At 37.6% G+C, this 23,890-nt stretch overlaps 1 protein-coding gene across 2 annotated transcripts; it reads right to left on the reverse strand.

The window, feature by feature from the left end:
* Positions 1 to 465: 465 nt before the first annotated feature.
* Positions 466 to 22,712, reverse strand: tmem192 (transmembrane protein 192). 2 transcript variants are annotated; one of them, XM_038271896.1, is made up of 6 exons: positions 22,584 to 22,712; positions 15,552 to 15,704; positions 15,191 to 15,452; positions 14,823 to 14,945; positions 5,182 to 5,287; positions 466 to 2,508 (listed from the first exon to the last, which is right to left on the reverse strand). In XM_038271896.1, exons 1-6 carry the CDS (start codon positions 22,611 to 22,613, stop codon positions 2,394 to 2,396), a joined length of 789 nt encoding a protein of 262 aa, XP_038127824.1. In that variant the 5' UTR covers positions 22,614 to 22,712; the 3' UTR covers positions 466 to 2,393. The 2 variants fall into 2 exon arrangements, with proteins under 2 accessions (XP_038127824.1, XP_038127823.1); XM_038271895.1 differs by having other exon boundaries at positions 15,552 to 15,707.
* Between the last annotated feature and the right edge of the window lie 1,178 nt (positions 22,713 to 23,890).

Consider the following 23,890-nt stretch of genomic DNA (forward strand, 5'->3'; position numbering starts at 1 on the left):
TGTTTTGAACTTGTTGATGAAGTCATCTCAGCAGGACAGTAAAAGTGTTTTATTTTTTGTCTTTTTAATCCTAGGAGGTGAAAACTCTCCTGAGGAGTGAGCTATGGCTGTGATTCCTGGCTGCGTGGGTTTAAAACCCTGGATGGATCCCAGAGTCAAGACAGATGGACACAAGAGGTGGAGAGAAAAACCTGGGATTCCATGAAAGCCCCACTCAAAGACTGCAATGATTCTGGAAGGCAGCAATGAGAACTTCAAAGCCAACCTCACATCAAATAGGACAGAGAACTGTCAATCAGGACAAAGTTTAAACCATGAAACATTATTACACCTCAGCGGTCACAGATGTGAGAGCATGGACTTGAAAGCTCCGCCCTCTAATCACATTTCAGAAGCAGGGGAGCGAGCCGCCGAGGGAGAAGATTTATAAAGAATGTTCAGAGATAAAAGCTGCAGACCAAAGAGCGCAATGAATCTTTTAACGTGTTTTTAATGTATGCACTTCAACTGTTATTTGATTTACATTTCAACCATTTTTTAATAAAAATGTACAGGAGTAACATTAATCTTACTTTGCGTTTGTGGTGGTGACGGGTGGCTCAGGTAAAATAGAAAAACACTGATATTCATCTTCTTTGATTTTTTTTCATATTCTCACATTTCAACAACAATGACAGGTAAGCACAGAGTAAACACTAAAATGACCAACTTTATTTTTAATTAGAGACGCAGAGGAATGTCTCTACCATTTTGCACATCTTGACTGATATATTTACAATTTTTTCTTACAAATGAACATAAACTTATTCATATTAGGTAGAAAGCTTTGTGAACATCAATTTTCAGAGATTCCCAATTGGATTTAGGTTTGGACCTAGACTGCACCATTTAAACACAGTGATATCTCTTGATGTAAATTATTGCACTATAGCTCTCACTTTACTCCTGGAAAATGAATCTCATCTGATTCTAAAGTCTTCTAATTGCTGCAGCAGCTTTTTCTAACATTCTTCTGTACAAAAAAACAAATCCCACACCATGATGCTACCATCACCGTGTTTCATGTTTTATTTAGGATGATCTTCGTTGATAGCTTTTCATGATATTTCCCTGAGCAAGACCCTTAATCCCACACTGCTCCCAGGGCACCACACAATGGCAGCCCACTGCTCCCCAAGGGGATGGGTTAAATGCATAAAGTTCATTTCCTTAGGCCGTGTAATGGCAATAAAAGCTGGGAAAAGAATCTTCAACCTCTTATGTTTCTAAAGAGCATTAAAGGTTGAAGAGAGGTTGAAGATTTATCCTGAGAACATGTTACAAAGAGGTGCTGGTTTTTTATTTACGACCCTCTCTGAGGGTAGTTAATTGCACTGTTATTAATTTGAGTGTAATAAAATAAAGAGGGATGAATACTTTTACATGCTACCCTTTTCAGATTTTTATTAAGAAAGTAATTAAATAGGAAAACCCATAATTATCTATCAACTTTACAAATCTTCACATTTAGCGTTTATCACATAAAATCCCAGTTAACCTACAATTAAGTTTCTGATTTTATCAAGTGAAATTCTGAACAGTTTTAAACAGTATGGAAACAACTCAGAGGCACTGAACATGGCAACTAAACATAAAATATTAAAAGGTAAAGGTCTGCATTTTAAAGTTGTTATTTTATCTAATAAAAGCACTAAACACCTGTAAGATATTTGCATTTCTATCTGTGCTGGAGCAGCATGGGAACAGAGTCGTAAAGGCTGAGCTCCCTGTTGGGTTACGGACGCCAGAATCACAAGAACAACAGGGAGCAAACTCCACGGCTTCTAGTGGCTGCCTCAATGAGGGGAATTTAACAAAGAGTACATGAATCACAGCAACAAAACAAAACATGGTACTTGAGATTGTAATGATATAAATGTTCATGTTAAGACTAAATGAATAAGAAAATCAGTATTTTATTGAAACAGAATGAATGGGTAAGAAACAATCTGATAAAACAGGACATTAGCCCCACTTGCTTGACCCAGATAAATGATAACCCCTCTGTCCTTTGTTCAGTTGATTTTACTGCTCTTTTTCTCTCAGAGGAACCAAAGCTAAAGCATACGTGGGTCAGTGAAGCTTGTAGCACAGTGATAAAAACCCTGTCACCTCTGATCTGTGACCCATGACTCCACCTCCTCCCTTTTACCTCCCATTCTCCTCACAATCTCCTCCAGTCTCAGCTACCACCTTCTCCATCTCAGGTGTGGAGGCCATTGCGGAGCCGGCTCAGTCTGCGTAAACAGGTGCATTTGCTCATGTCTTCCACTGGAGCAGTAAACTGATCTTTCTCCTGAGTGTTGGAGGCTTTCATCAGCTGGCTGACATGAAAGGCAAAGGCAGGAGTGAGCTTAGTGTTGAGCAGTCAGGTTGAGCAGCCTCTTGCTCAGCAATGCGTTGTGCTGTTTCAGGTACTCTATCAGGTCAGCCTGCTTCTCCACCACCTCCTCAAGACTGTTTGAGCCTCTGTGACAAAAGGAAGAGAAGGAGAGGCTCAGATGATTGATCAGCAGGGGGAGCTCATGGTGACCAAATGCTGGACAGCTTTTCTTTGGACTTGAAAGGCTTTTCTACTCATTTCTCTGTCCCGCTCTTTGACCACAACTCTCATCTTAATTGTCAGAACACCTGTTATAGTCCTTGCAGGTGCTGGAATACCATGTTGTCTGCAGTTTTTCAAGGTTTCGATTAACAAATGAGATCTAACTGGGGTTTAATAACAGGCAGCCTAGACCCTTTTTAAAGAAGAAGTCCGGTCACATTCAGAATAGAAACCTCTGAAAGTACTTTAAATATGAAATTATTATATACTGTTCAATAAATGATAAGGGTTGTAATTAAGAGCAATTTCATTTCAATGTGCTTCACTGGAGGCGTCCAACTGCCAATTACCGGTTTGTGACATCACGTTGCGGTATCGGCTGTTGAGCAAGTCCCAGTGCTGTATCTGGTGTTTATCACCACTCGCTATTATTAACGTCATCTTGAAAACATTCCTCTTTGAAATGTTGGCTACAAATTACGTGTTTTTCTCTGGCCAGAAGTTCAATGGCAAATCCTCCCTTTTCAAGTTGGCAATCCAGCGACAAACCCGTGGTGGATCATGAATTGGAAAGGTGAAATGACTTTTTCTTTTCACTTTTGCCCGATGTATTCCAACATCCAACTGCCATGCACATGGACATTGTCAGATTAACTATAGCTCTGGTGAATTTCAATGGGGAAGTCCTCTGGAAATCTTAATTGTTGTTGATTGCAGATGTGTCCAGTAGCTTCAATTGATTTTGCTTGTAAAGCGGGGAGAATGGCTCTATGCTTACTGCATCGTGACGTCACTGCCTGAAGATCTCAGGAATGAGGTGTTACTATATTTGGGCAAAAATGTCCGGTCCCGGAGTCAGTTATCACAACGAAAATTGTTGTCTTTATTTTTGTACTTATTAAAAAGGGAAAGCTAAATTCATTAAATTCATTGAATCATTGCGAATGTATTATCTTTAGGTATAGATAATGACCCATAGGTTATTCCTTGCTGACCAGACTTTTCCTTTAAACATACATGTTTAACATATTTTTAGATATTTACACCATCACTATAATAATATAATCTATTATAGAGGCCCTTTACACAGGAAGGGTAAATAGGTAAAGACATAAAAATGTTCAATAACAAAATGCTGGTCAAATGAAGAAAAAAACAAAAAACTATAATATTACTATAAAAACTATAATATTGCATTTCATAGCCACCAGATTCCCTCTCTAAGTAGGCTGGTTAAGTTTTTTTGCAGAATATATCAACTCTGGTGCTGCAACTACCGATTATTTTTCTAAATGATTAATCTGCTGATTTCTTTTTTTTATTAACCACCAGATATCAAAAGCTTCCTTAATGGAGATATTTTACTGAATTAAGAAAGGGGAAAAAAAGATTTTATCTGTCAATATGCTCTATCGGGAACTCGTTGAGTGGAAAAAGTTTATTTTTTATCTTATATGCTACATTTTTTCCCCCCTCACAATCTTGGTGGGTGTTCTAAGTGGGTTGCTCTTTCAGCTTAAGCCGTGTTTCAGAGTCTCTGTACTCCAGTTAATGATTAATCAATAAATAAAGATTATATCAATAAGTCATTAATCACAATTGATATGATCAATTGTTTCAGTTCTAATCATCTCAAGTAGATCCAAATATTCCCATTAAAATGTCAGATTTCTAAAAAAAGATAAATTTAAAGTGGTCACAGAATGATTATATAGGGTATTTGGTGCTGGTCCTTAAGGTCTCTGAATAGGGTGTGTAACATTGGTTGGGCTAAACATTGCATATTTGCTGTTCTATGAGCCCTAATGCAAGCCTGGCTAAAAGCCCTAGAATGAAACAACAGATTTTCTTCCTTTTATGGTATGATCATGAATATTTATATGAGCTGTGCGCTGATTGGTTGGTTTACAACAAGCGAAGCTGCTAAGCAAAGACGCATCATAGCAACAAGCACTCACTCACTGAAACATCGAAACTGTTGATATGGTAGGGTGACCAGACGTCCTCTTTTTGCAGGATATGTCCTACTTTTCCTACCTACAAAATTGTAGGTGTGTTTCGAAATTAATGTTTCGAAACACACCAGGCACTCGAACTGAGCCGGAGCTCCGGGGCTGGTCCGGGAAGCCCAGCGGGCAGGGAGCCAGCGGGAGGACGGAGCGACCGAACCCGACCCGGTCACGGTAGCCTCGACACAGGCAGCCCAATGCTTTCCTCGCTCCTGCCTTACCGGCCCCCAGCCCCCCTCCTCCGGCTGAGCACGGGCGGCTCATGGCTCTCTGCTGAGGTCCAGCCAGCAGCCCAGCAGTTGACACCTCATTCTCTTTTGATTTCTTACACCTTAGTTCCCAACATCTGAGGAACATCTTTGGAGAGCCTCCCTCTACTTCATCTGTTCTTAATATAATATGGGTAATCTGTAGTGTTTCAGCTCATAAGTTATATTGAAACTGAAATAAAATCTGATTCCTCTTGGTCTTAACCTTTGACGTCTAAATCTTAGTGTTGAATCTTGGAGAAATCTAAAAGTTTGCAGGGAAATAATCCCGACACTGGCAGATAATTCCTCTGTGGGTTTAATCTATGCGTTGGCAAACCTGAAGCCGGTCTCAGTGGCCAAGCTTGTGACAGTGTAGGTGTGCGAGTGTTCCTCTTGGCTCACGTCCGGCGCAGCTCGCTCTCTGTTGAACTGCATCACCTTGACTGCAAAACACACAACAGACACATATAAGCTTCAGGTAGTGATCTAAGCAGATAAAGCAGGTTAATGTGAGGTTTCCAGCCAGGTGTGAAACTTCACACATTTATCTCTTTGTTTTCCATCTGGCCTTCTTTAAATCACACATGAAGTGTCACATCCTACACCCATGAGCTGCTGTATTCTGCTCTTAACCCTCTAAGCTTGACAACCAGAGCATCCATCTTAACAGATGGGGTGTGACTTGCAGCAAGTTGTGGGAAAAACTTTAGAATAAATATATTGACACTGTTGCTCCCAACCATGATAACATAAGGTGGTGTGGCTTATGGGCAAACGTGTGAGGAAGGTCGGTGGGAGTCACTGGTGGGTTTTGATAAGATTCAAGTGTCATTAGCCAGAGGAAACAGTCAGACAAGTTCTAAGAGAACGTTATCTTTTCTATGGCTAAAGTTCAGCATCCACACTCACACACAATCTAAAGAAATACTGCACATTCCTGCATAATGAGGCCCTAAATCTGCGTGAGGGTGTTTGTGTGTGTAAATAAAGCTGCGGCAGGCAAGTACTTGAGGGAGAGAAAGAATGCTAAGAGTAGAGATTAGGGAAAGAAGAAGAGTAAAACCAAAAGGGGTTAAGATTATACAGGTTTTTTTTTTTTGCTCAAATAGTCAAAATAAATTTTAAAATATTCATCAGTGTAGGGTATTTTTTATTTTAGGAGATCATAATAAAATAGAAAGCTTTATCTAATTGTAAAAGGATATTTTAAGCATTAATGAATGTTTATTCCTAGGACCTCTAATAGGACAGAAATCCGACATATGGTTCTCACAGTCTTCCGCTAAATGAAGGGAGACACATTTCTGATAAGGATTTGAAAATAACACTAGGATGGATTCTGTGTTTGGAGACCAAACAGTCTAAGGAAGTCATTGCTGGCTTCATAGAAAGGTCATAAAGCCGATAAACTTTTCCACTCATTCCACTGGAACCACATTGCAATTCAATAGATAGAACATTTCTGGAAAAGGGTAAGCAATCTAAAGTCTATAGCAGCTTTCCCACTTTAAACAATGGTTTTTGACCCTCTAACAATAGGCTTTTGGCTCTTTTTTCCCCATTTCACCAAAAAGCAGAGTCTGACTCCTTGCTAGCACGCCACTGTCCCCCACCACTGTGTGTCTGATGATGGCATCACGCTGAGTGAGCTTTCATGATGTCGACAGTGCAACGGGAATCAGGGAAGTAAATAATGGAGAGCAAATGGATGCTCTTTTATCTGTCTGAATCCCTCCCAACAGTGCTGCGCCATGTTTATTGAATGTAAACAGAGTTATTTTGGCTTGTTAGATTAGACATGGCTGGCGTGGTGTGTTGAGGTCCTTACGTTACGCTTAATGGTATCATGAAAATCAGCAGGTCAAACCGGGTCTGGTGTTCCCACAGCATGCCGATCAGAGCCGAGTCAATTTTAATCCTGGTTGCTGGTTGAGTCTTTGACCTGGGTAGACCCGCTTCAATTAGGTTTTTCGGCCAGTTTGAAAGGGGTATATGATTTCAGGTTTCTATAAATCCTAGGTAGGAGTGAATTTACTCAGCTTGTGGACACCTGGGGATTGTTAAATAGTGAGGTCTGCAGAGAGGTTTGCCTCCTACAGGCTTTTGGCAGCTGATTATTTAAAAGTGTTTCATCTAAAATGTATGATTATATATCCTTTGAATCCAAACAAAGGCTTCCAGTTTTTTCCCACCTGTGTTCAATACTATTTTCTCTATTGATGCTTTTATTTAAACATAATAATGTTAGCCGTCTATGATACAAACCTGGCCTAATGTGCGTCACCTAACCTTACAAAGAACACACAGAGTGACAGACGGCTTTGTGGACAGAGGCGGCAGGCGGAGTGGAAGACGTGGCACATTTCACACATTCCTGCTAGAGACTCTCACATGGTTGGACAGACAGGGATCAGACCTAGTCGGCTCTCAGTTGAGCAGCTTTAATCACCCACCTGGAAGTGCACATTTCCAGGTGATTACAGTGATGCTGCAGAGGTGCTAACAGCTAATGGCGCCACACACGATGTGCTGACTGCAATAAATTCAGTGGTCAGGGGCGGGCAGGGGTGGGTAGGTAGAAGGACAGACGTTTGGCATAAACAGGTTAAAAAAAGAGACACTGGAGATGATCTCCAATGCTTATGGAGGGCGATCGATGAAAATCAGCAAAGCATTATGGAGGCCCTCTGATAAATGAACGGAGAGGAGCGTTAATTGATTAGCAGTGATCAAGTTTAAGGCTTATGACAGAGGATGGTCTTCAGCTGCTGTAGCCCATCTACTTCACAGTTTGACACAATGTACAGGGTAGGCCTGAGCGATACGGCCTTAAAACCTTATCACGATATTTTATGTTACTATCAAGATAACGATAAAATTGGTGATAAAAACACAACAAATTCTTTGAAATCAATCTTAGGGAACTACAGCGATAAATCCATGCTACAGCAATGCCCACAATAAAAAAATATAATAATTTTAAATAGGATTCTTCAGGACAAAACTTACATTAATAAGTGTGATTTATATCACAAAACATCCAGCTGTTAACACATTTTATCATATTCTTTAAATATGCCAATGCCCCAATGGATAAAACTGAAAGAAGAAAAATATTGAAAATAAACATTACCAATTAACCCATTTCTTTTAGTTTTTTACATCAGTAATTCAAATTTTTTGTTTAGATAATAAATAAAAGTCTTTATCAGCACTAGAAATGTATTAGATGACGACACGATAAATCACTAATTAGCCCATCACTAATCCAGAGTGGAGATGTCCCGATGCAACTTTTTGATTTCCAATACGATACCCATATTGACCCGATACGATATCAGCACGACTCTTACTTTTTTATACTGGAGAATGTTAGAAAAGGCTGATCAAGTAATATTACTAAAATAGGGAATGAAAGTCAAAAAAGAAAAGGCATTAAAAAAACTAAGCCAAGTAAAATTAAACAATGAGTTACAGAAACCCTTAACAGTAGCAGAGTGTTTCTATCAGCATGATTTTAGATGCAGGCTAATAAAACCTGATATTTTTTTGGCGAATATTGGAATAATATCTGTTATTAATATCAGATCGGGACAGCACTAATACAGAGACAGTATTTCTATGTACCAAGTCAGTAACGAGTGGCTTTTTCATCTACTATTGCTTCTATATCATCTGAAACCCGATTTGAACATCAGAACGGTCCATCTGCCCCCAACATCCACACCAGGGTAAAAGCCTCCATAAGTCTCTCCCTTCCTAACCTTTTGATGCTCTGTCTGAATTACAGCAAATCATTTTTTATTCTGCCCAGTTAATAGTTGCAATGAGACTGCGCCATTAACTAGTTTAAAAAGCTGAAATCAAACTTCAAACTCTATATGTAGAAGTCTACCTCTATGAGTTTTTAATTGGACATAAAATCAATAAAACTGATCCATTATCAAATTTTGATTCTCCATTTTCACCAGGCTAATTTAAGCTCAGGACAAAAAGGATTTCATTTGCCTTACATTTGATGGAAATCTGTCGGTATTACATCTGGCAGAGGCGAATGAGGCCTTCTGAAATTAGCCCCACTTCCACTACGGTCTGAAAGCAATCCTTGTGGAGTTCGGACCGTGCTTAGATCGGTTAACCGTGCCAAGCTCAGTTACTTTTGACCATTTACACATTACGCTAGTACGGCTCCTCGCCTCCTAGTGATGATCTATGGTACTAATGCTCTCTAGAGGCAACCAAGCAAATCAACATGGCGGCGCTAACATTCAGGAAGTTTGGTTATAATTGTGATAATTCGTTGTTTGTGGAGAGTCAGGCAAAGAAGGCAGCTTTTGGGAAGTGGATATGACAAACAATAGTCTAATCAGGGCTTACATACAAGGGAAACAATGACAGACATTGAGGTTCATCACACTGCTAAGCAGAATCATCACTGGAAATCGTGTGGCAGTAGGGAATCTAGTACTTTTAGGAATGTCTGAAATGTCATGATTACGGAGGCTGACTGTAAAGCGATAACGCAGTCTGCTCATGTGCTCTTTGTTATCTGAGAACCGAACCAGAACTGAAATGCACTGAGCCCTACTGATGAACTAGTACCAATTTAGCGAAGTTCGGTTGTGTCTAGGGTTGTCAAAAGTATCGAAACTCAAAAAAGTATCGATACTGAAATGTTGTATCCGGATACAATACTCGTTTTTAAAAGTATTGATACAGTGCCACCACCAGTGGCACCTAAGCAGTCATTCAGCTAAAGTGCAGAATAGAGGACAATGCACTTTCAGAACACTGTGTGATTGAATAATTCTGTGCACTTTTCAGTTTCAGACTTTTTTTGTAACAGGTGCAGCTGCTGAGAATTATTTTTGTTTCTTAACCGGTTTGGCTAGTGTCATTGTTATGTGTGCAAAGCTTAGCCAAGGAAGCAACACTTGATTTTAATTTTATACGTTTTTTATCAAGCTTGCTTAATATTGTGCACAGAATAAAACCTTTATGGTATTTATTTATTGTATTTTATTTATTAATGAAAATATTTCTGTAGAATTTTTGAGACTTTGTTTTTATCCTTGTGGTATCGAAAATGGTATCGAGTATCGAATATTTTCCTTAGTATCGGTATCGAGTTGAAAAGTTTATCGTGACAACCCTAGTTATGTCTGGCACAGTCCGGTTCAGTTTTGCATGCAATTTACACTCAAAAAGTTATCTCTGTTACCGTGATCGGACAGATCTCGGAACAGTTTCAAAATGATAGTGTAAATGGGGCTATTTTCTGCTCCTGTGTTTGCATAGTTCCCACCAGGATAGTTTATTTTGCTCAAAGCCACAGAACAACATGACAGGAAGGCCATAATGAAAGAAGAAAAACATCCAATTCAAGGTAAATACATTTGCTTTGAGTTCATAGTAGCAGCAAATGCAGGTTTACAATTAAAGCCTGGCTTTGATATGCTGGTGGAATTCCGCATACAGGAACTCTCTACACAGGAAGTGTGTCAGAAAAAAAATATTATCGCATCATGAAGGATCAGATGCAATCAGCAGATTTTGGCCTAAACAGCTCCCGTACATTATACAGACCTGATAACTCTTAGCTAGTTTTCAGTTTGCCCAATGTCCTCAAACACTCTTTGTACAACATGCTGTCATGGTCAAGCACAACAAATGGACACAAAATTACAAAAGAAAAAAAAAACAGAACGAAGACTGAGGTTTGAAAACAATAATAGAAGACTGTCTTTCTCCTAGGAAGCAAAGGAGGAAGATGGCAGGGCTGTACTGCAGTACTGGGCTGTAAGAACCAGAGTCTCTGTGTGCCCTGTGCCCTGCAGGGCTTACACTAACTTTAGGTCTGGCAAAACAGAGAGATGTATTCTAAGCGGAGCCCTTTGAAGGCCGGGGTATGGCTTTGATGTGCTCTGTAGAGAACGGTGCATTCATGTTAAAATGAGAGAGGCAGAAACATACAGAAAAGCTCAAACACAAAAACAATCAGTATGCACTTCAAAGAGAAGCTGAACGAGGCCTTCCTGTATGGACCTCATTGCTGCAGGCATCACATCTCCCTCTGTGTTTCAGCCGAAAATCATTTGCTGATGTCACCTCAGCTCTTCATATTCTGATGTTGGAGTAAGTCACCGGCAAGTGTTGTATCATGCTCGGCTGCGCTGATCTAGCCTGGAATGCGACTGTGGAAAACAAACGCCCTGCCTTCCAACCCTCATGCTCATACAATCTAGATCAGCTGCACTGTTATCACAAGGACAATGCATTAGCCTCTCTGCTACAGACAGTTACCCTTTGGCTACATTAAATCCTATGGTCTCTTATCTTCCCTCCGCGGCCGGCTGGTATCTCCACCTGCAATCTGTGCCCTTTAGTGACCAAACAAAGCTTTAATATGGATTTCCTTTCAATGCAAACTTTTCGATATCAACATCCTCTGATCCGGCATCTTTAGCAGCAGTTTCCCCTCACAAACCCAAAAGAAAAGGTAAAAGGTAAGCTATAGCGAACCACCGTGGCTGGCTCCGACTAGAGCTGAAACAATTAATCTGATTAATCACAATTAATCGATTACTGAAATAATTCTCAACTAATTCAGTAATCGATTAATTGTTAACTGGAGTAAAGATGCTGTAAAACATGCCTTTAGCTGACAGAGCAGCAATTATACCAAGATTGTCCAAAAAAAAAAAAAAAAAAAAAAAAAACAATATATATATATATATATATATATATATATATATATATATATATATATAAATAAAACACTTTGCTTTTAAGACAATAAAAAATAGTTTTGTTCTATTCAGAACTCCTCAAGTGGAAAAATGTTAAATGCCTGGTTTAATTTCATATCTTCTTCAAGAAACCTTTTTCTATCCCATTATTCATCGCTTAATTATAAAAATAATCGAACACGTTAATCAATTTGCAAACTAATCATTAGTTGCACGGCTAGCTTTGACATAAATCCAGCTTTAACAAGATATAATATATTGTTCTAATGCTGTAACAAACTTTCCAAACTGTACATTTAAAAAAAAACTTTTCATGTCACATGCACAATGTTGTACTTTTTTCTTATATAACAATTAAACATTCGGTAGAGGGTGAAACTGTAAAGCCTGAAAAAAATTATTTTCTTCAGCAGCTCAACATTAAATTAATGATGCATTACAAACAGCTTCATGTACAGTAGTTTAAATCTTTGTACGAATGCAGCGAAGGAACACAGCAGAGCAATTAGAGGAAGAACTTTGGAGATCCAGGAAGAAGTTTAGATTAACAAGAAAAACCTGAAGCTTTAAACATCTCATACAACTCTTTTCAATTAGAACCCGGCTGTTGGGATAAACCAGCAAATTACACAGCAGCTGTTTGCAATAAATAAAACTAGGCTTAGGGCTGATTAATTATTAACAGTAACTACTGGCAGGGCGAAATGTATTCAACAACAACCTAAGTCAGGTGATCGCAGATCAGATTAGAGATGTGATGACTTGATTTTAAAATCAGCCAAAAAACAAGGATTGGAATAAAATCTTTGATATTAGCATGCTGATAGAAACATCCCACTTCTGCTTAAAATATATGCGTGTCGCCCATTGATTAAAGATAAATGGGGTTTATTCAGGAATGAGTAACTCTAATTTAATGCTTTTTAATGCTCTTTTAATGCTCTTAGAAATAAATGTAATACCTTAAACAAGTACCCATGATCCTCACATGGGAGACTTGGAATGTCTGCCATTCTCTAGCTTTTTCTCCGCCTCCAGCTTGGATCTACCAGTTCAGATGTTAGAATGGGCCAAATCTAAATCTAACTTTTATCCAGTCGCTCAGAGGTGTTAAACTTATTTATATATTGGGTCAATTTAGTGTCATCAATTCCTTGAAGTCAGTAATTTCAGACTTTCTTTGACTGCTCTAGTATTACAACTTCACTCATGTTTATGCCATAGTTTGAGCTGCTTTCATGATTTAATAATTAGCCATGTTTCTATCAGAGAGAATATCAAATAGGATTGATATTGATAAACAACAAACTATGTACATCATCCCTCTAAATTGTCTAAAAAATGTTTTGACTAATGATGAACAAATAATGAGCTAAAAATTACAAAAGAGCAAAAACGATGAACAAACGGTGACAGCTTAAGCCCAGATGGTAAACAAACTTTAATTTCTGTTTCTCCTCTTTCATTGTGCTGCTTCAGCTCAGTCTCAGCTTCCTGCAGGTTTGAACTTTAACTCAGATTGCAGCTATGCAGCATCATTTTTTTTTATTGAGAAAACTAATTAAATATGCTGATGGCTGATACTGCATTCTGCCTTTTCTCTTTTAAATGTGACAGGAGCCTGTAAGAATGGTGGGTGGTGCCAGGAGCACACTGGGCTTGTAGGCTGGGTGGGCTCCATGTCTTTTATTTGAGTTGGTAATCCAAAAGCCAAAAAGGCAAAATGTCGTCTGCTAGAAGGCTTAAAGACAAAGGTCCCGTTTACAGAAGCTTTACAACCAGGGGAAAAAAATTTAAAATATTTTTTAATGTTTGCTTTAATTCTGTGCTATCAGAAAATTAAATTAACAAGCTGTTCAGACCTGCTTGAGAAGTAAATTCCAGAAAGCAAAAATAAAAGATTGCTTTTTCACTTAGTTTAGACACAACACACCCATGTCACTTTTCTTAGCATAAAGGAAATAAAAAGCATGCATATTTATGTTTAACTTAACAAAAGGAGGATTCTTTCCATATACGTTACTTTCGTTAATTTCAACCAAACCTCAGGGTCGTTTTGTATAAAGTAACTAAATATAACCAATTTGCTACAGAGCGGTCTGTGGGTATAATCCTGAAAAGTTTACTGGGTGATTGTGCTGGAAGCAAAGAATCAGCAGATCAGCAAAGGATGGACGGGGAGCTGAATGGCTGATTGTCATGCTGTCGAGTCTTAGAAAGGGCAGGGCGAGCATTGTGATGCAAACATGCTGAGACAGAGAGTGGGGGAAGTGTGTTAGTTTGGGTCTAATGTTACCCGTAAGGTGTGTCTCTGTAAAGGGGGGTGCTCATTTTAGACCCCTTTGCTGTGTTGTTCATTTGGGAACTGATCTTTTTAGGTACAAAAAAGAAAAAAATCCACACCATCAATCTCCTTGATCAATGGATCAAAATATGGCAGTTTTATCACATAATCTGATGATGGAGTGTGTTTGCTTCCACCAGGCTTCATTCAGAATAAAGCATCTATGCATAAAACACCACTCTGGTTCAGAATGCACTTTAATTCTGACTAAGCTCACGATGTGTTATTTAATTCCAAACACTTCATATTAAAACAACTCATTTATAATATTCTTTTCAAAGTACTAAAAACAGCAGACAAACAGAACTGCTTATTATCCATTAATCATTAGGAACAGTCTACAGCTAACCGATGCCCTGATGGATGTAAAGTCATTTTATTTCATTTATAGAAAGTCTGCCATAAAGAAATTCCTCCCACCTCTGACCTTATAAAGTATTTTTGACTATTTTATCTGGAGAAATGATCAGAAATACTCAACTACCTAGAAAAATAAACCAATGCTTTGGTGAAGTATTAAGTAGTTTGCTTAAATAAAAGAAGAAATCACACTATTTGGGTACATACTGGAGGAACACACTAGCAAACAAAGAGAACAAAGCGGTCCCTGATTAAATTAATAAATTAATCATTGAAAGTGCAACTCTAGGATAAAACATTTTTTTCCAGCTTTACCCATGATAGGAATAAATGACTGAAATTGAAATCTGTAATGGGTTCAAACTTCGTTTTACTGTAAGTTAAAAATATATCTTTTCTGGTAATGTCCAACGTCCCAATAAGCTGCTTTCTTTAAACTTTTCTTTCTTGTAAATGTGGCGAGCTTTAGTCTTTACATCAGATTGATCTGATCTTTATTCAGCATCATTTAAGTGATGAGTTTACCTGTGTAGTAAAGGAGGCAGGGGACTGCGACCAAAACCTCAACTCCCAGAATGCTCAGCAGCAAAGAGGTGTGTAAAATCAGTGGTAACTTCAGAGCCAGAAGCAGCAGCAGGAAAACATTACCTGATACAGAGAAAAACAAGCACTTTACTGCCAACTTGTGGAGAACATGGACCTCTACAGAAAAATACATTTATGCACCTTGTACAATTTTTGATTTGCAGAAATCAAAACGCTTAAAATTATTTTTTATACATTTCTATTCCACTTCACAATTATGTCCTACTTTTGCGTCCTGATAAAAATACAGTGATGTTTAAGGCTGACAATATGAGTTGAGTGACACAGAGAGCAGCGTGCTGGCCCACCAGTGGAGTGTGTGATGAGCGGCAGTTGCTGGAGCCTCCGCGTCTGTCTGTAAAACCTCAGGTACCCTCGGCTGCGGGCGCGGCTGTGGTGATGCTGCATCCAGAGGCTGTGCAGCAGCGTCAGCGCCCACAAAAACACCTTTCCAAACACGATGGCGCAGTCGCCTTTCACGCTGCCCAAAATACGCAAGCACACCTCCTCTTTGCCAAATTTTAACACGCACATTATACCCACACATAATGACAACACCACATACAGAACCTTGGAGGAAGACAACAGGAAAACAAAAAAGAGGGGCTTAGTGAAACAGTTGATATAATCAAGGTGAAAAAGAAATACTAATAATAGTACATTACATACATGCATTAAAGACAGGACTCCAGAAGAACAGGTTGTTGGTACAGATTGAAACTCCCTCCTAATGGCTGACTGGAGGACATCAGCAGAGATCAACGGTCCGTCCACCAACGAGTCCTCCTCTGTACTCCGTGTCAGGTCTGTTGACTGACCAGCCTGCTGAGAGGAAGATTCAATCATAGGACCTATGAGGCAATAACTGAGTTCTTCCTCATGTCTTTGTTTGTTTATCTTGCTAAAAAAGCAAAAGAAAGAACAATTTTGTAATTTTACCATCAGTGTTGTTGGTGCTGGAGCAGAGGACTTTCTAGCTAGGGTAGTAACATTGATATATGTATGTTTTGATAAGATAACGTGCTGTTTTATAAGCATTTGTATTCATCCTTATTCAATAGAAAATAATCATTACTACAACTTTGATTAGATCGATAAATCAACTGACTGATGATAAAGTTTCACCAACTATTGAGTCGAAATCTTCATTTTAATATCAATGCGATGAAGTTGGGAAAAACAGAAAATCGACAAAAACTGAGTTTATTGATATAATTATTATTTTTCCTGATATTGTTCAACCCTACTTCTGAAATTCGGATAAAAAGAAAAATCGAAACATAATATAAGATTAATATAAATCATTTTCAAAACAGAAATGAATGGCAGATCTATTTAGTTTGTAATATACGGTTTTATACTATTTTTAGTTTGTCTGAATGTTGGTTCTCGTGTATTTTATCTTCCCCCTGACACCTTTAGATAAGGTGTGATAATTAGCCAATCAAGCACAGTCAGCGATATAAGATAAGATAAGATAAGATAATCCTTTATTTGTCCCACAGTGGGGAAATTGCAGCGTTGCATCACAGTACAGTAGGAAAAAAGAAGAAGAAGAATACAAAGTATAAAAATATACATATATATATATATATATACATATATATACATATATATACATATATATACATATATACACATATATACATATATATACATATATATATATATATATATATATATATATATATATATATATATATATATGTACACACACACATTAAGTATATACAGACAGACAAGGCAACACTGGTATAAAGTGACAACAGTAAAGTTCTGTGCTGTATACAGTAGATATGCAATAATAACAGGTAAAGTGACGGTGGACATATGGTTGATACGGAGCTAGCATTGTTGGTTGTACAGTCTGACAGCAGCGGGAAGAAAGGATCTGCGGAATCTCTCCTTTATACAGCGAGGGTGTATCAGTCTTTCACTGAAGCTGCTCTCCAGAGCAGAGAGAGTGTCCTTCAGGGGGTGGTCCTCATGGTCCAGCATAGACATGAGTTTGGACAGGGCCCTGTCATGGTTGGATCATGGTAATCACAGCAGATAAATGGAAGCGTCTCATTCTGCACTTCTTTGATTTTCATCACAAAAGATTATGGCTCACTAGAGACTTATACCTAAAATATCAAACGGGGCTTTTATTACAAGGAATAAAACCAGCTTCAGTTGTTGGATCTTGTTTAATGACACCTGCACACCAACTATACACCCAGATTCGGGTGGGGGATTCGTCATAAAATAATTATAAAGCTGTAGCTATCACTAGCAATAAACTTTTATTCCTTCCACAGATCTTTCGACTAATGTGCTTCTTGTGTGGGATGTCAATAACTGTCTAAGCGGTCCTCTCAATATTTGTGTCAGTAATTACCAAAGTCAGCTTGGCATTCACTTTTTTTAACCAAATAAACTTATTTGCAGTAAGTCTATACTAGAGCTCCAACTAACAACAATTTTTGCAAATCGGTTGATTATTTTTTCAATTAATCGATTATTAATATGATAGTAAAAGGTTCCTTAAAAAAGATTTTATACGAAATTAAACCAGGTGAAAATAAATCTATTCCACTAGAGGAGTTCTGGATAGAGCATATTGACAGATAAAAAGATTATTTTCTGATCTTAAATGCAAAATATTTATATTTTTTACAATTTTGATATAATTACTGCTCTAAATGGGTTGCTCTGTCAGCTAACGGCATAATTTAGTCTCTATCCTCCAGTTATACGATTAAATTATTACTAAATTAGTTGATGATTATTTCAATAATCGATTAATCTGATTCATTGTTTCAGCCCTAGTCCAAACATTTAGACATACTTTTAAGAAGGTGGACATTTTTGATTATAAGCACCTTGCTTGGATGACGGGTCATAGAAAAAAACATTCATTTAGAAACTAAGGTTAGCATTTTTCTTTAGCTGAAGACCAAAACTATTAATAGCTACTAATAAACCACTCTGTATCTAACTAGACTGCTCTTAGACAAACTGAGAGTTTAAGTTTAATTACTGGTTCAACTGAAACGAAAAGCCTGCTTTGTTTTGTGAATTCCTCCACATTATCACTTGAAATTTGTTTTAGAAATGATGGCTCCAGCAACACCGATGTGTCGGTGGGTTAGTGTTAGCAGGGTTTGGGCGTCGAACACGTAGAGCAAAACACTGTATCTGTTCTCGTGTTGTTGAAGACAGTCATGTGACCGATACAGGAGTTGTTTTTACTGACTTACACTAAACTGTGTTTAAAAACGTATCTGTCAACATGATGCATCTGCTAAAATAAAAAAAGTCTCATCTTTTGCGGTTTATCATTAAATATCAAGAATTTTGTAGCAGCCTAAAAGGAATACGAACGTTTCAGTCGTTGCGTTTTCATTCTAATATTCTCGCTGTGTCATACTTTTCCTCTCAGTTATACGGAAGAGGATTAGGACCACTGAAAAAACAAAAAAATGTAAGATTTTTCAATTTTATTTCAGTATAATACGAGAAAAAATCAGAAATACTTTAATAATCCCAGAGGGAAATTACTTTTGTTACACGCTCTAGTTACAGTTTTACATGATATATACACACATCCAACTATACAATATAATAAAGATAAAAAATAAGAATAAAAAGAGATAAAATATATATACACATATAGCTCTTCTATAAAAAGTCAGAATTCCGACTTTTTTCCTCAGAATTCTGACTTTAAATCTCAGAATTTAGACTTTAAATCTCAGAATTTAGACTTTAAATCTCAGAATTTAGACTTTAAATCTCTGAATTTAGACTTTAAATCTCTGAATTTAGACTTTAAATCTCTGAATTTAGACTTTAAATCTCTGAATTTAGACTTTAAATCTCTGAATTTAGACTTTAAATCTCTGAATTTAGACTTTAAATCTCTGAATTTAGACTTTAAATCTCTGAATTTAGACTTTAAATCTCTGAATTTAGACTTTAAATCTCTGAATTTAGACTTTAAATCTCTGAATTTAGACTTTAAATCTCTGAATTTAGACTTTAAATCTCTGAATTCAGACTTTAAATCTCTGAATTCAGACTTTAAATCTCTGAATTCAGACTTAAATCTCTGAATTCAGACTTAAATCTCTGAATTTTGACTTTTTTCATCAGAATTTTGGATTTTAATTTAGATGGGCACCATGAAGGAAGAGATGTGGGAGCACTAAGCTTCACTGACAAAGATGTGAGTTGTTTGAGAGGGCCAGTAACATACTGGTGAAAAATGGCGAAATTAGGGAACTTTTTATGTGACCGAGGGGTCCCAGGTGATGCTGTTCCAATAATGGAAGAGCAAAAGGTGATTTAAACAAGAGAGCTAATCTCTAAAACAGACATGGCTACAGTTTGATGCAAACAGGTTTGTTAGCTGTCAGATTTCAGTCGGAATTCAGATATTCTCTCAGAATTCTGAGATTAAAGTCAGAATTCCGACTTTTTTTCTCCATATTAAACTGAAATAATATTTAAAAATCAGTTAACTTTTTTATTTTTTCAGTGGCCCTAATCATCTTCCGTACAGTTATCCGTGACTTATCTAAATTAAAGTTAATTTCAAACTGACTCTTAGTTTATTTACTGTTTTTACTGCACTTATCGTTTTTAAGTTATTATTTAAAACCCTAGTCCACAAGCATCCTAATTCCAATTTCGCCTAAATTTTCACGCTATGATATATGTTAACATCATTAATAGGCTGCATCTTAAAATTTCAAAGATATTTTCAATCTAAACACAGATATGAAATAATATAATCTACAATAACTTTATATCATTGTACTAAGTCATCAAATCAATTCAATTAAGCTGCCTGTAGTGTCTTTACATGTCCAGCAGGTGTCAGTATTCCGTGAGACAGTATCAACGCAGTATAAATCGGTCTGCGCCAGGTGACGTCAATGTTTACCTCGGGCGCGGTGCATCGTGGGAAAACCACCATAATAGGTGGAAAGTCGAGATAACCCACACGCGGCTGTTCTTTCGGCACAATTATTTACCAGAAATGACACGATCGTGTTGTGTGAGAGGCTGCCAGTCCCGGTGTCGTGCCAAGGTAGTTATCCCTGCGAAAATTTGTATCCCCTCGTCGGGAGCGCGCACGGAGTAGGAAGAACAACCCGACTTAACTCCGCTTCAATTCCAACGTGCAGAACTTGAAATTTTAAAGGTTTTACGTGTATGAAAGTTGAGCTTTACTGTTTTATTCTTTACTTCACATGTTATAGCAGAATATCGCCAGTGATATTGATTTAAAACTAATACTAAAACACAAACGTTTGCTTGAAAGCTGTTCGCTGACAGCAGTGTCTACTCCTCCCTCTGAAAGCAAACAGATCCTTGTTCTTTTCCATACGTTTATTAAAAAAATCTCTCATTGTTTCACAGTGTCCAAATGTTCTCATCCCATTGAAAACTGTTGTAAACCATATACTTGTAATAAAAATGAAATAGAAAATGGAGTGCACGTGTAATCATTAAAGACTATATGCAGAAGGAAATATTTTTTTCCTGGTTGAAATTTAGTACTTAAATCTATATCTGTGTTTATAGTAACGTACAATTTATCTATGTGTTACTATCCTTAATAAACAGTTCGTCTTCTAACATCAGCCGTTTTATTTCATCCCATTTTGCCAGAACTGGCAATATGGGATGAAATAAAACCTGCTGTAATCTGTTCCCCCCTGTCTAAATCAGGCAAAAAAGGCCCCATCTTTTTTATTTTTGGCTTTTAAACATCTTTTATGATGACAACTAACTCCTGAAACTTTGGAGTTGATTGACCTTTATTTCTTAAAGTTATAAGGGGGGAACAAATTATAGCAGACCACCTGCTATAATCTGTTCCCCCTGTCTAAATCAGGCAAAAAAAGGCCCCATCTTTTTTATTTTTGGCTTTTAAACATCTTTTATGATGACAACTAACTCCTGAAACTTTGGAGTTGATTGACCTTTATTTCTTAAAGTTATAAGGGGGGAACAAATTATAGCAGACCACCTGCTATAATCTGTTCCCCCTGTCTAAATCAGGCAAAAAAAGGCCCCAGCTTTTTCATTTTTTGCTTTTAAACATCTTTTCTGATGACAACTAACTCCTGAAACTTTGGAGTTGATTGACCTTTATTTCTTAAAGTTATAAGGGGGGAACAAATTATAGCAGGCCACCTGCTATAATCTGTTCCCCCTGTCTAAATCAGGCAAAAAAGGCCCCAGCTTTTTCATTTTTGGCTTAAAAATATCTTTCATGACGACAACTAACTCCTGAAACTTTGGATGTGATTGACCTTTATTTCTTAAAGTTATAAGGGGGGAACAAATTATAGCAGGCCACCTGCTATAATCTGTTCCCCCCTGTCTAAATCAGGCAAAAAAGGCCCCAGCTTTTTCATTTTTGGCTTAAAAATATCTTTCATGACGACAACTAACTCCTGAAACTTTGGATGTGATTGACCTTTATTTCTTAAAGTTATAAGGGGGGAACAAATTATAGCAGGCCACCTGCTATAATCTGTTCCCCCCTGTCTAAATCAGGCCAAAAAGGTCCCAGCTTTTTCATTTTTTTGCATCATAAAAGATGCTTATAAGCCAAAAATGAAAAAGCTGGGGCCTTTTTTGTCTGATTGAGACAGGGGGAACAGATTACAGCAGGTTTTATTTTATCCCATATTGCCAATTGTGGCAAAATGGGATGAAATAAAACGGCTGATGTTAGAAGACAAACTGTTTATTAAGGATAGAACAACATAGATAAATTGTACGTTACTATAAACACAAATATAGATTTAAGTACTAAATTTCAACCAGGAAAAAAATATTTCCTTCTGCATATAGTCTTTAATGATTACACGTGCACTCCATTTTCTATTTCATTTTTATTACAAGTATATGGTTTACAACAGTTTTCAATGGGATGAGAACATTTGGACACTGTGAAACAATGAGAGATTTTTTAATGAACGTATGGAAAAGAACAAGGATCTGTTTGCTTTCAGTGGGAGGAGTAGACACTGCTGTCAGCGACCAGCTTTCAAGCAAACGTTTGTTTTATAATCAGTTTTAAATCAATATCACTGGCGATATTCTGCTATAACACGTGAAGTAAAGAATAAAACAGTAAAGCTCAACTTTCATACACGTAAAACCTTTCAAATTTCAAGTTCTGCACGTTGGAATTGAAGCGGAGTTAAGTCGGGTTGTTCTTCCTACTCCGTGCGCGCTCCCGACGAGGGGATACAAATTTTCGCAGGGATAACTACCTTGGCACGACACCTGTCCGGTAATTTCGCATTCTGCTTACTTTTTTCCATATAGTCAGAGAAACAAACTCAATCCTTTAGTCCTTCGTTTAGCTATGCTGTGGTTGTTTACACTACGCCTTTTCCACCAAAAATGGCGTCTTAGCAACAGATGTCACGTGACTGGCGGAGACCGATACAGTTAAGCAATATGTCGAAACGCTTCAAGATGCCTCATAAACCCATCACTAGTTTTAACACTTATTGGATTCGTCATTTATATTTTATTGCCCTGAAATAAATAGTAAACATAAGCTAACACCGCCTCTAAACAACAGAGAAGCGCCCTGACGTCTCCAGCTAGCTGACCAGCTCCAAGCTATATGGCTTTATTAACCCACCGACATGTCAACCAGACACCGCTAAAAGAAAAGCTACTCACTGAATAAAGAGATGGTCCAGTTGACGCCATGAGCTTAGATTGTTAGCATACAAAACAAAGAATAACATTACCAGGTCACATCTGTAAAAACAACAGGAACATACTTCTAAGGTGCCACATTTTATATGTTTCGACCTCCACAGAATCAGAAACATTGGTTCCTAGCATACTTCCTGTTTTAATGACCAGGAGGTTCTTCTTCTTCTTCTTATGGGATTTTATGGCGGTTGGCAGACTTGTGAATTGTGCATTACCGCCACCAACTGATATGGAGTAAAGCAAGAAAACAGGAAACGATTCACCCCCCCAAAAAAAAAAAAAAAAAAAAAAAAAAAAAAAAAAAAACCTGTGTAACTTAAACCAACATAATACTAAATCACATTTGCCCATATAATTTTAATTTACTCTAGGTCATCTTAACTCTGCCAGTTTCTGATGGTCCCATCGGTCCTCCCATCATACTTCCAACCATCTCCCAGTTCAAATCTTTAATGTCCAGATATTTTTCTGCAGCCTTCACTATTATTTTGATTTTTTCCGTTTTTTTTGTTGTCTGTGCAGTACAATTAATAACTTCTACCATGAAAAGAACAAAATTTGTCTTTTTAACAATAAGTGAGTCTTCATCAATTTTTAGAGATTTCTCTAGAGGTTTGGAATTTGCTGTGTGTTGAACTGTAGGTTTGGGGTTTTCTGACTGAGATGGGATCCTTTTTGCAGCTTCAGCGTAGGTTATTCCGAGCTCAAATTTCATTTTTTTAATTTCCTCAGACCTTTTGCTTGCTTCACAGCCGCGATAGGCAGCAGTATGTTCTCCACCACAATTACAGCATTTTATTTTAGCTTCTTTTCCACATTTTCCGTACTCATGTTCTCCTGCACACCTTCCACACCTCTGTTTCCCTTTACAAACTGCTGCAATGTGACCGAATTTTTGGCATTTGAAACATCTCAATGGTGGAGGATTGTAGATTTTGACATTATAGCTTATGTAACCGATGAATACTTTGCTTGGTAATTGCTCTTCTTCGAATTTAATTAGCACAGATAAACTGTCAGATCTTTCTCCGTTTCTTGTTGTTTTTAACCGTTTTACTTCTTTTACTTTTGCACCTCTTATGTTTTCCAGAATCTCTTTTTCAGAAATTTTTAGAGGAACTCCTCCAATGACTCCCCTGCTGAACTTTTTGTTCTCCATTAAGCTGCACTGAACTCTTATCCCGTCAATTTTGTTGATCCGTATTGCTTTGCCTTGCTGGGCGCTGTCTCTGCAGATAATTAGCAGGTCTCCACTGTACAGAATTCTG

Source organism: Cyprinodon tularosa, unplaced genomic scaffold (genome assembly GCF_016077235.1).
Source record: "Cyprinodon tularosa strain WSP-4 unplaced genomic scaffold, ASM1607723v1 ctg81, whole genome shotgun sequence".
Lineage (NCBI taxonomy): Eukaryota > Metazoa > Chordata > Actinopteri > Cyprinodontiformes > Cyprinodontidae > Cyprinodon > Cyprinodon tularosa.

What these genes read in the sequence shown, in the direction of transcription:
- tmem192 (XM_038271895.1), bottom strand. Translation starts at nt 22,613, where the DNA reads ATGGCGTCAACTGGACCATCTCTTTATTCA. An exon ending in GCTCATCACACACTCCACTG is followed by an intron (nt 14,946 to 15,190) that starts GTGGGCCAGCAC and finishes TCTCTGTATCAG; the next exon opens with GTAATGTTTTCCTGCTGCTG. An exon ending in CTGCCTCCTTTACTACACAG is followed by an intron (nt 5,288 to 14,822) that starts GTAAACTCATCA and finishes TGTGTTTTGCAG; the next exon opens with TCAAGGTGATGCAGTTCAAC.